General features: G+C 40.1%; 1 protein-coding gene across 1 annotated transcript in view; it reads left to right on the top strand.

Moving 5' to 3' along the window:
• cdk14 (cyclin-dependent kinase 14) overlaps window positions 1-13,017 on the top strand; it is a 264,192-nt gene that overhangs the window by 89,005 nt on the left and 162,170 nt on the right. Inside the window, exons 6-7 of the mRNA XM_047360592.1 lie at window positions 15-109; window positions 10,133-10,195. Of these exons, the coding sequence (XP_047216548.1) occupies window positions 15-109; window positions 10,133-10,195 (158 nt within the window). The remainder of the gene's footprint in view (window positions 1-14; window positions 110-10,132; window positions 10,196-13,017) is intronic.

Raw genomic sequence — 13,017 nt, 5'->3', positions numbered from 1 at the left:
TTCTCTGTTTGCAGCGTCTCTTCTGAAAGGCTTGAAGCACGCCAACATCGTTCTCCTCCATGACATCATTCACACCAAGGAAACCCTGACACTGGTCTTTGAATATGTGGTGAGTTTACACTCTGAGATAAGCTGTGTGATGAGTGGGCCTTAGAGGTCCAAATGTCAATTGAAAATCTGGTGAAATCAAAGTTCTGACAGGAATAATGTTTTTTCCTGCTTTTTATTGCATGAGAGCTTCAGTTTTACATATCCAGCTCACTGAAACATGACACTTGGTTAAAGGATCTTTGAAAAATTTTACAGCGTTTAGTCACTTAGTAAAGTCTAATCTGCCTCTGCCAGTGGACAGGCAGTCAGTTATTGGAACTATGTTTCTACCACTGTCAAATTTGGTGCTAACATATGCATATAATATTTTAAAAATAGTATCTGTGGTTTCTGGGAATGCTTAAATGTAACAGTCAGTACAGGAAAGAAGGAATATTAAAAATCAGCTCCTTCTGACCAAATTTTATTGTCATGCATTTGCTTATTTACCTTTTAATTTCAGTCTTGTGGGGAGCCATGATACTTACTACACATCACCTTAACATAAACTTGACACTGTGGCATACACAGTTTGATTACCAACTTACCAGGACATTGATAACCAGCCTATTTGTAACAGGAGTGCATAAATAGTGACACACATACTTTAAAGGTGTGATGGAACTGGATTTTCCACAAAATCTATTTTATTTCCTCACATTTAGACTCATGTACCTCAGCTGTTCAATATAACAACACACATACCAGGATAGGGAACAGTGTGACAGCAGCTTAAAGACGTATTGAGATCTTCTACTTACAGTTTGAGGTGAAAAAACACTGCTGGCCTCTAAGTCCTCAGCATGAGGAACATCATGTTGCAAAATCAGCAAAGCCACATGATCTAAAGTAGGAACCAAAATTGTGTCAAACACAATTTTTCATATATTTGGCATTTCCTGGTTTTCAGTTCATACTTCATTCATGCGCTTATTTGCTTCACACATTCCCAGATGACCCGAGCCAAAATTAACCAAATTATTTTATAACTCAATACTCGTGAATATAAAAAGACGTGGATCATGTATTTATTCATATAACCCACATGGTTTTTGCTACAGGCTCACTGCATGGCATTAAACCAATTACAATAATGTAGCTCACAAAAAACAACATCAGCAAAGATAATCAATGATATTGCTGTAAATAGGAAAAGATTGTCTGTGGTGGAAAAGGAAACAGGTTTCCATCTGTACAAGCTTCTCCTCAAAAGGTGTTTTCTGTCCAAGTCTGAAACAGTCCAACTGTTGATATAAAAACAAGCGTTAAGTAATAACAAGTAGCATACACTGTAACATTTTCAGCCTAACCTACTATGCAATGTCTGCCCATAGCATTTGGTTATATAAAACAAAAAAAAGATGAAATGCAAATATATGAAAAAATAAAAACATGAAACTCTGAGTTTAATTGCTGTTCTCTCTGATGTCAGCCAGAGTTCATTTGAAGATCTGCAGGAAAGGAATTCCACATGTTAACTGCTCATACAGAGGATATAGTTTGTCCCAGAGAAGTTTTATATAAAGGCGCCTTATAATTGCTGGATGCTCTGCAAGCTACCGGATCTGTAGTTTTAATAGGAACCAAAAGGTCACCAGCCATCATAGGAGACTTTCAACGTTTAAAAATACGTGTGAGGGTTTAGAACATTTTCAAAATTTATTATGTTAAATATTTAGAGAACATGGCAGTGATTTACTGACCATAATGTGCCCCGCCTCTCACCATGGAGATGGATGGATGGATGGATGGTAAATCGGTTGCAAATTATCCGAAGTGGCTTAATAGTGTTTTGAGCTGCTAGTGACCGAAAGGTTACACAATAATTTAGATGAGAAAAAAATCATTGAATGCATGATAAACATTTGCAGCGTAAAATGATAAAGTCTCCATTTCTGCTAGAAGTTTGCTTTTGCTTCTAATGCTTGTCCAGCGTGACATGAAGATATTTTACATATAAGACCAGTTTGATATTTTGCCTATTAATGTTTAGACTTAGAATATTACTGTTATTCAGAGACCATGCCCTTAAAGAAAAGCACATCAACATAGTTTTGCCAAAACATAGTTTTGGCATTTAATAAAGTATGACCTTTAAACTATGCTGAAACAAAAAAAAAAAACTGTTGCTATCATAATCTGCCCGTGTTGGGAGGTTTTTGAGTTTGAGTTCTATCCGTTTCCTCTGCACAGCCATGTTCTCAGTTGCTATTATTTCGGTTCTTTCCATGTTGAATAGATTCGTCATTCATTCTTGTGTTTAGATTGTTGGATTCCTGTGTTAAATGTTTTAGTTTTTATTTCCTTGTAGATCTGTTCCTTCCTGTTTATGTTCTTTAAGTTAGTTCTATTGTTTACTTAGATGTCTTTGTTATTCTCCTGGATCATCTGCTCATTTGTGTCAATTAGCCACCCTCCTTCACTTGCCTGCATATTCTCTCCCACCAGCTGATCCTGATTCCCCTCTGATTAACTCCCGATGTTCATTGGTCCATTCTCCACCCTTCATGAGCATTTATATTCTCTGGTTTTCATTGTTCTTCACTGGTTCCTCCTGTTTGCTGCCTGCTCCATGTCCATTTACTCCATGATCCTGTTTACCTCCTGCTCATGTCTCACACTTGCCTGTTTTTCAGTGCCTGGTCAGCCCTGTAAATTTGTTTATTATTAAACCTTTTCTTTATTTCCTTCTACACTCTGCATGTGGGTCCTACTTCTAGACACTATGACAGTTGCATTGAAACAGTTGAAACGTCTGTACCCGCTTCATATAAAACTGTCATCAGCATACATCTAGAACCATGCAACAGGATATGAACATGGTAAAATGCTGATAAACAAACTAAAAAGTAGTCCACCAGCAAATCACGAGAAAGGGAATGCTCCGTACCTTGTAGATAATTGTGCGCTGCATGTGGCTGCACTGGAACATTGCATATTTACTCATTGAAACACTGCTTCAGTTTGCATTTGGGTTTACATTCCATGGCGTGATTGAATTCATTCATTTTTTTAACACTTTTTCTGTGATCAGTTGATGGAAATTTACAAGTTACTGTCCCAGTCCTAATAATTCCTGAATTAAAAATACAATGATGCAGACAGGCTGGTGTTCTTAGCTAATGAGCTTTAACTGCTGTAGTTTACTAAGTACAAGATGAGCCAGTGTTTGATGTTTAATATCAGAGGTACATTCAGATTTTTCTTTTGAAGTTTAGCTTTTGAAAGCAGTATTTTCTTTGCAATATACAGTGAAGTAATTTAATAGCTGCATAACTTCCTGATCAAAGGGATTACATATCTGGATGCTCTGAGTGGAAAGAGGTCGACATCCGCTTAACAAATATGGCTAAAATGTCTACTCTGAATTGTTGAAAGAACTAATTCATTTGGGAACTACACGGCTGAGAACATAACTGCTAACACCGTCAATGTTGTAACCTTCAGCAGTAGTGGTGGCTGAATTTATATTCAGGACAAATCTTTGATCTTCAAGTTCTGAGTGAAGCACAGTCCCTCAATCGTCTTACTCAGCTTTTCAGCTTGGTTGGAGGTTGGATGCCCCTGTTGGTTAATACAGTTCTGCTACTGAAATATATGAGTAGAACTCAGTAGATTGTGTCAAGTTAATAAAATAGGCTGATCTTTTCCATTATGTTTAATGGAAACACAGAGATTAACTTTTTTTTCTAATTGTTTCACTTAACACAGAAAATCCTTCACTTATGATGCAGCAGACTACTAAGGTTTTTTTTTTATTTAATACAGTTTGAAAAATTCTAGTTAATGTTATGTTAATTGTTTTTTTGTTTTTTTTTTCATAAGGGGGCAGAAAACCCCTTTTAAGCCAATATTGAGGGACAGGAAGGTGAGGGAAAATGCACAGAGGACAGAAAACTGATGGGTTAAAGGGATGGCAGGTATTATGGACAGATGGAGATAATGGAAATAAAAAGGGAAGAGATGAAGAAAGAGATGCAGGGTATGGTTTTCAGGAAGATGGACAGGCATGTCTGTGTTGAGGCATCAGTGTGAATTATTCAGCAGACTCCTTTAGTTTGAGCAGCAGTGAGATTGTAAATATCACTGTGATTTCTGAACCACTGCCTCTTCCATCCATAAATGTGCTCACAAAGCAGTTTGCCTGCCAAACATGTCCAGTTTACTAAGTGAGGACAGGCAGTAAACTCTGGCAAAACACAACTGCTCTTATTTTATGACCCCACAAAGAAACAGAAGAATGCAGTCATTAGTATGACAGCTCCTTGCTTAGGCATTGGCTGGTATCAAATTATGATCTAATTGCTATTATTTGAGAAACAAAGCGGCCGTTATTGCATTGCTGCTGCCAAAATAATATATAGATCCGTCAGTATCAATCAATCAATGAATCAGTCCTTATTTAGAGAAGACTTTTGATGCAGAGGAACGGCAACACAAAGTACTTCACAGAAAATATAAACAGAAGGAACCAAAAAACAAGATCAATAAAATAAACAAAAGAAGATTCTTGGATCCTGAGGAGTGATCCTACACACACACACACACACTTTTAAAAATAATAAACTACAAATGAAAAAGAACTGAAGATAACGAAATAAACAAGAAGTGGATTATATTTAATTTGAGCATTTCTTTGGTATTGAAATTCATGAATCATGACAATTAAACAAAATAAATAATTACACAAGGAATACGATTATTAAAAGTCAATATAATGCCAAATTAAAAATATTAACAATGGTAATATACAGATTACTCCAAATTCAAATCAGACTAAGTATTCCGCCTAAAAGTCAACTAAGTTTGTTTATAAAAACATCAGTGGTCTCAACAGATTGGTTTGATTACTATTCATGTTTAGCTCTGCTCATCTTTACCGCCCTTTCACATGGATACAGACAAAAGAGTCCCTTGTAGTATAAGATTGTGTATGTTGTATTTAATACTACTTTTTCACATTTTGTCCTCCTCCAACCTAAAATATCAACAAATCTTCTCAGGATTCTATTTTAAGGTCTAAGACAAAGTGGTGGGTGATTAAGTGGAAGGAAGATGATTCATGTTTCATGAATAAGATCTCATTCTCTACCAAACCAAGATGGTGCCGACGATGGCAGCCTCGGGGCTTCGCTCTCTCTTTGTTTTTGTATTTTGTGTGTTTTTATGTTTTACGAGCCACAGTACTGTGGTCTCGGGCCACAATCCTGTGGTCTCATTCAGTAGAGAGGAACTTCTCAACATCAGAGAGTCCTCTCTTGGGATTTTTTCACCATCTTTCATCGATCCGAGGTTCACTGAGCTCCTGGCAAGCGGAGCTGCGACACTATACGGGATACTGCGCCGAAAGCATCGGAGGGGAAACCGTGCTGGTGCCCTGGTAAAGCTCCACAAAAGAGGACTTTGCACACCATTGCCTTCAATCCACCTGGCAAATATCCACTCTCTAAACAAGAAGATGGACGAGCTGCTTCTTCTCACCGGTAAAAACACGGACCTCCGCGCATCAGCGATCCTCTGCTTTACCGAAACATGGCTGAGTGAAAACATCCCGGACTGCGCACTGCTGATGCTGGACTTCCAGCTGCTCAGAGCGGAACGCAGCGCGGAGCTATCGGGGAAGAGGCGAGGAGGCGGAATCTGCTTTTATATAAATGAAGGTTGGTGCAGAGACGTAAAAGTGCTGGGAAAAACATGTAGCCTGGATCTGGAGTCATTTTCCATAATCTATAAACAGTTTCCCTCGTTTAATATAATCGGCTCATATTTTCCACCGCATGGCTGCACTTCTGCCGCGGAAAAACATCTTGCTGAACTGATTATAGACCTGGAGAAAAAATACACGGACTCTTTCATCATAATACTGGGAGATTTTAACAGAGCAAACCTCTCCCATGAACTCCCCAAATACAGACAGCATATTAAGTGTCCCACCAGAGACCAAAACACACTGGACCATTGTTACACAGCTTTCAAGGACTCGTATCATGCTGTTACCAGGGCTGCTCTGGGTTTTTCAGATCATTATCTAATCCACCTCATCCCAACCTACAGACAGAGACTAAGAGCGTCCAAACCCAAGCTTCACACTGTTAAGAAGTGGACTGAGGAATCAAAGCAGATGCTACAGGCCTGCTTTGAATGCACAGACTGGACTGTTTTTGAAACCTCAGCCACTGACCTAAACCAACTAACTGATGTGGTGATATCATACATCAGTTTCTGTGAGGACATGTGTGTGCAGACCAAGACCTTCTGCACCTTTGGGAATAACAAGCCATAGTTTACTCCACACCTCAGGAATCTGTGCAGGGAAAAGGAAGAAGCTCACAGCAGTGGAGATTGGGCCGCGGTACAGGCAGGCCAGGAGCAAACTAACAAAGGAGATCAAAGCAGCTAAGAGAAGCTACAGTGAGAAGCTGAAGAACAGCCTTTCTACCGGTCTGAGAAACCTGACTGCCTATAGGAGCCCCCCCACCCATCCTGAACAGAGTCGTCTCCTGGCCAACCGTCTGAATGGCTTCTACTGCAGACATGACAAGAAGCCATTCACACCTCAAATCATCCCCTCCACATCCCATTCAGGAACAAGTTCTTCCCACAAACCTACCAACCCCCTACCTTCAGATCCTCTGCCTGCACTAAAGATCTCCGAGGAAGATGTAAATAGACTCTTTCGGCGCATGACAACAAGGAAAGCTGGAGGACCTGATAACGTCTCCCCATCATGCCTGAAAGCCTGTGCAAATCAACTCGCTCCGATCTTCACAAAGATCTTCAACAAATCACTGGAGAAATGTGAGGTCCCCTCCTGCCTCAAACGATCCACCATCTTCCCGGTACCCAAGAAACCCACCATCGTAGGATTAAATGACTACAGGCCTGTAGCCCTGACGTCTGTAGTCATGAAATTATTTGAGCAGCTGGTGTTGAAGCACCTGAAAGACATCACAGGCCCCCTGCTGGACCCCCTGCAATTTGCTTACCGAGCAAACAGGTCGGCAGATGATGCTGTTAACTTAGGTCTACACTTCATCCTGCAACACCTCGACCACCCAGGGACGTACGCCAGGATCCTGTTTGTAGACTTCAGCTCGGCCTTCAACACTATAATACCAGACATCGTCCACCAGAAGCTCACCCAGCTCAACGTCCCAGCCTCCACCTGTCAGTGGATCAACAGCTTCCTGATGGACCGACAGCAGCAGGTGAGACTGGGGAGCATCTTCTCCCGATCCAGATCAATAAGTACTGGTGCCCCCCAGGGGTGTGTTCTATCTCCACTCCTCTTCTCTCTGTACACAAATGACTGCACCTCATCGGATTCGTCCGTGAAACTCCTTAAGTTCGCAGACGACACCACTGTCATTGGACTTATCCAGGACGGTGATGAGTCTGCATACAGACAGGAGGTGGATCGGCTGGTACACTGGTGTTGTCAGAACTACCTTGAACTCAACCCACTCAAGACTGTGGAAATGGTGGTGGACTTTCGGAGAACACCACCCCCATACACCCCCCTCACCATCCTCAACAACACTGTATCGGCCGTGGACCACTTCAGGTTCTTGGGAACCACCATCTCTAAGGACCTGAGATGGTCTTCACAAATAGACACTGTTCGAAAGAAGGCCCAGCAGAGACTGTACTTCCTGAGGCAACTCAAGAAGTTACACCTTCCACAGGAGCTGTTGGTCATCTTCTACACTGCCATCATTCAATCTGTCTTGTCTTCATCCTGGTTTTGCTCATCCACAAAACAGGACAGGTCCAGACTGCAACGAATAATCACAAATGCAGAGAGAATAATCAGGGCTGACCTTCCCTCCATCCAGGACTTATACAGGTCTAGGGTCAGGAAAAGAGCTGCTAACATCTCTGCAGACCCCACACACCCTGCACATAAACTGTTTAGAGTTTTACCTTCAGGCCGCCGCTACAGAGCACTGTTCGCTAAAACCAGCCGCCACAGAGACAGTTTCTTCCCCCAGGAAAAAAAAAGTACAAAACAGCATACAGATGTTGCAAATGCACCTTTTTATTTTTATTATATATGTGTATATTGTACATTGTACATTGTAAATATGTATATTCTGTAATGCAAAAACAAAACCAAAGAGCAAAGTGTACCAGAGTCAAATTCCTTGTTTGTATGTACGAACTTGGCAATAAAGTTGATTCTGATTCTGAAATGTTGTGCATTCATATTCTCCTCTTTTCACTCCGATAACATTAAATAAAGTCCAGTACAACCAATTACCACCAGAAGACACATAATTAGTAAATAGAAGCTGAATGTGATTGAGCCTATTTTAAGCTGCTCTGTTTCTGGCCTCAGAAGTTTGTTAGAGAAGTTTAAAGAACAAACAGAATCATGGAGACCAAGGAACACAGCAGACAGGTCAAGGAGAAGTTTAAAGCAGGGTTAGGTTCTAAAAAAAATACCCCACAGTGTGAACATCTTCCAGAGCTTTGTTCAATGTATTTGAACATGTAGAAGGGATGGACCAACTGCAGAATTACAAAGACGTGGATGTTAACATAAACCGACAGGTAGACATATACACCACAAATCTAGGATTTTTGTAAGAGTAAGAAGAAAAAGCCGTTATAATAGTAAAATAATAGGTGTTGTTGGCAGTTTGCCAAAAGCCAATTAAGAGATACAGCAAACATATAGAAACACACCATAGCCACACTGAAATATAGCAGTGGCAGCATCTTGCTGTGGGGATGCATTTCTTCAGCGGGAACATGGAAGCAGATCAGTTAGAGGCTGCAGTAGATTTGAGACTGGATCCCCTTCCAGTGGAAATGTTTAGATCAAAACACAGGCATGTGTTAGAATGGCCTAGTCAAAGTCAAGACATAAATCTACATAAGAAAGACATGAAAAGAAACAAGAACTCCCCATCCAATCTGATTGAGCTTGAGTTATTTTGCACAGATTATAAATGTCAGCCTGTAGATGTTCAAAACTGGTAGAGGCAGACCCCAAAAGACGTGCAACTGGACCTGCAGCCAAAGGTGCTTCTGCAAAGTATTGACTCTGAGGGCTGAAGAAGAATCCACACCGTACTTTACAGACTGTTATTTGAGAATTACTTTGGAAGTCATGTATTATTTTCACTTCACTACAAAATTATGCACGACGTATTGTTGGTCTAAAACAAAAATCTCAATAAAATACAATGAAGTTTGTGGTTTTAACATGATAAAATGTGAAAATGTTCAAAGGGCCATGAATACTTTTGCAAAGCACTGTGGGTTTCACATGCAAAAGCTTTCCCTTTTTATGTTCTTTAGGATATAGCAGGTCTTTTTTGTAGAGTATCTATTGCAAACTGATGATTGAACCACTTGGTCAGCTTTGATAGTTCACAACACAAGTACACCCACATAGACCACAGTTGCTACACAGTTATGACACTTCAAAGCTATCTCTCTCCCTCTATCTCTCTCTCTCTCACTCACTCACTCACTCACTCACTCACTCACTCACTCACTCACTCACTCACTCACTCACCCAACCAACCAACCAAGTGAAAAGGAAACTGGTTCATTCAACATTAATGTTCAGGTAGAGACATAATCCCTTCTTGTGTTCACAAAAGTTCGATGAAGATCATTGTTTTCAGTGGGCGTTCAGTGATTTAGTGTTTTTGTGCAGCTGCCAGCAGAAGAACTTTCTTTATCATTTCCAGTTGCTAACACCCTGACCAACTGTGAATCAAAATGTTTGCTGATCAAATGTACTTGCTGATCTTATACTTTCAGCTGCTTTAATAACTGTGTTAAGACAAATGAACTCAGCACCTTGGCTGAAGGAATTTCTGTCTGAAGACTGCTAATAGAAATATTGGATCCATGATTTTCCCCAACACAAAACTACTGTAAGATGCAGCACATAGACAGAAAGCAGCTTTGAGTGTTTTGTGTAAACTGTTGTATAATAGACATGTAACTTATTTTCATTGATTTAAAAAACAATTAATAAAAATGTTGCTTGATAATCTCTTCTCTCTTTGCTTTGATGTTTTAGCACACAGACCTGTGTCAGTACATGGACAAACATCCTGGTGGTCTCCACCCAGACAACGTGAAGGTAAAGTATGCTAGATTCTGATTTACTTATTTTTTTTTTATCTTGAACACAGTTTACTTCTCGTAGTCAATGATCAGCATGCGTTTAGTGATCGTAAAGGATCTGCATTGCATTACATTGCAAACGTGCCGAGAAATCGATTGAATTGCTGCAGGGCCGAGCTCAATTTGTGGCAGTGGCAGGCAGAACTGGTAGTTCTGGTGGCAGGCTGTGGCACCCTCGTGGCAAACTTATGGCCCTGGACATCCAGCGTGTTTTTAAGCATTTATTTATAATTTTCTGTGAGTGACAATTCAGAATAGCCGCTCGTGCTCTATAATAAACCGGCTGTTTGTGCAATAAATCTTCGTCATCCTTTCAACACGTCACACATACACATAGTGCTATTTATTTTCCATGTCAAGTAAATACAATCACCTTATGTTATGGGTCTAAAGCTGTTTATTAAATAATAATCAATAATGAAATCATTATTTAAAGGTAACAGGCTGTAACAACAATGACAACCCATTTGCCGATAATCAGCATCAGCTTCCACAAAAACAGCGGCAACCGCATTGGCAAGTTTATACGGCCGGTCTGGCACCTTCTGGCATCCTCGCGGAATCCCCTGCCACCCTGCGGCAAGCTGTGGCAGTTTCGGTGGCAGGCTGTGGTGAAACTGCCACAGCCTGCCACCGGAACTGCCAGTTCTGCCTGCCACTGCCACAAATTGAGCTCGGCCCTGCAGCAATTCAATCGATTTCTCGGCATGTTTGCAATGTAATGCAATGCAGACGTGCACAGCGCCCCCTACCGAACAAGATGGGTAGCTCGGTCAGCAGGGAGCTGAGGAAGAGCGGCTGCTGACGTTACTCTTCTGCGCCCGCAGCTCGGAATGCTTTTTCGTTTTCGAGTTCTGGGCAGTACTTTGCGGGCAGACCACGAAAACGAAAAAGCAATGTGTGCTTTGTTTTCTTTTTGATTATGGCATAAAATGTGCAGTCGTGAAGAAGAAAATGCAAATAGGATGATTAATTACTAATTTTATTTATGGGTCAAATAATGCAGCCACATTCTTAAAATGAAAAAGCATTTCTGTAAATGCTTTTTCATTTTCAAATTTTACATTTCAAATTGAATTTTGGTCTGTATTTGCTGGGGCATATTTTGAAAAATAAATCTCAAATGTCTTTTTCTTTTTCATTTTCATTTAGTGAAGGAATGAGCAGTCTTGAAGAAGAAAATTAAAATGCAAATAGGATTATTGATAACTAATTTCATTTATGAGTCAAACATTGCAGCCACATTCTTAAAATGAAAAAGCATTTCTGAAAATGCTTTTTCATTTGAAATATGGTAACGATTTGCTTCCATAGGTCACATGATGTTTCTGAAGTTTTCTTTTTGTGATGGTGAAATCTTTATGATGAAGTGTTCTCATATGGAGAGCAATGAGGAACTGGTATTTAGCCTTTGGACAGTGTGTCTGGTCATTGAGTTGGCAGCCAATGTGAACATGTTCACCGAGAAGTGAACACCTCACAGGCTGCTCAGTTCCCAGCAAGCATAGTGAAACAAGCCACGCCAGCAGGCACGCTCACATTGAGTTAACGTTACAGGAAGGCTATGGAGCCTTTGGACAATGCGTGCTGTCATCTGTATTTATTATTTATGCAGTGTCTTGGAAAAGATTTCATACCCCTTGAGCTTGAACACATTTTCACTTTGCAACCACAAACTTTAATGTCTGGGTTATTTTGTAATAGAACAACCAAATGTCATTATACCTGTGAGGTGGATAGACATACATGGTTTTCAAAACCATCACAAATGAAAATCTAAAATGTGTGGTGCGAAATGTGTGTTCAGCACTTTGTAGAATCACCTGTTGAATCAAGGTTTTTGGGGTAATGTCTCCACCAGCTTTACTCATCTACAGACTGAAATCTTTGTCCATTCTTCTTTGCTAAACAGCCAAGCTCAGTAAGAATAGATGGAGAGAATCTGTGAACATCAGTTTTCAAGAGTCGCCAAAGATTCTCAGCCTCGTTCATCTCTGTCCTTAGACTGGGCCATTCTAACACATAAATGTGCTTTGATGTAAACCACTGGTTCTCAAAATGTGGTACAAGTGCCACTGGGGGTATTAAAGCTGTCATTAGTGATCCTCAAAGGAAACTGTGATTACACCCTCCAAGGTAACTACAAAGCAAATTAGCTGTGATATACAGGTACATCCCAAAAAATTTGAATATTGCGTACTACAATATTTTTTGCCAGTCATTTCAGAATGTGAAATTAATTTATTATATAGAATCATTACACATCAAATAAAATATTTTAAGCTTTAATTTCTTGTAATTTTGATGATTGCGGTTTACAGGTAAAGAAAAAACCAAAATTCTGTGTCTCCGAAAAGTAGTATACCACATTAGACTAATCAAAAAAGGATGTTTTAAGCTTCTTAAAAGCATGCCCATTTCTATGCGCTCAATAATTGGTTGGGCCTCCTCTTGCGTGAATGGCAGAGGCGATCAGCCTGTGGTTTTCTTTTTTTTATTAAAGCGTGGGGGGTTGATAAAGAGACAATTTGTTTTGTAAGCTACTAAAAGGTTTTGGATTTTAAGGTGTTTGAAAGGGTTACCTTGCAGCACATTAGAAATGGCTAATAATGAAAATAACTATATGTGTCAATGTTAGGCTGAAATCAGAGTGGTTCGCAAAAATAGCATGGCTAGCATAAAGGTAAAATCAAAGGTTCAAAAGTAAGCGCAAGTATCCCAATGTGAAGGCCTACCAGCCGTATTGGCGGTTATTTCCAGCCATTGGAGGCTTCGTTC

The sequence above is a fragment of the Girardinichthys multiradiatus genome, chromosome 3 (genome assembly GCF_021462225.1).
Source record: "Girardinichthys multiradiatus isolate DD_20200921_A chromosome 3, DD_fGirMul_XY1, whole genome shotgun sequence".
In the NCBI taxonomy this organism is placed as follows: domain Eukaryota; kingdom Metazoa; phylum Chordata; class Actinopteri; order Cyprinodontiformes; family Goodeidae; genus Girardinichthys; species Girardinichthys multiradiatus.
The sequence above is the reverse complement of the archived record's forward strand: the minus strand, read 5'-3'. Positions and strand labels throughout refer to the sequence as shown.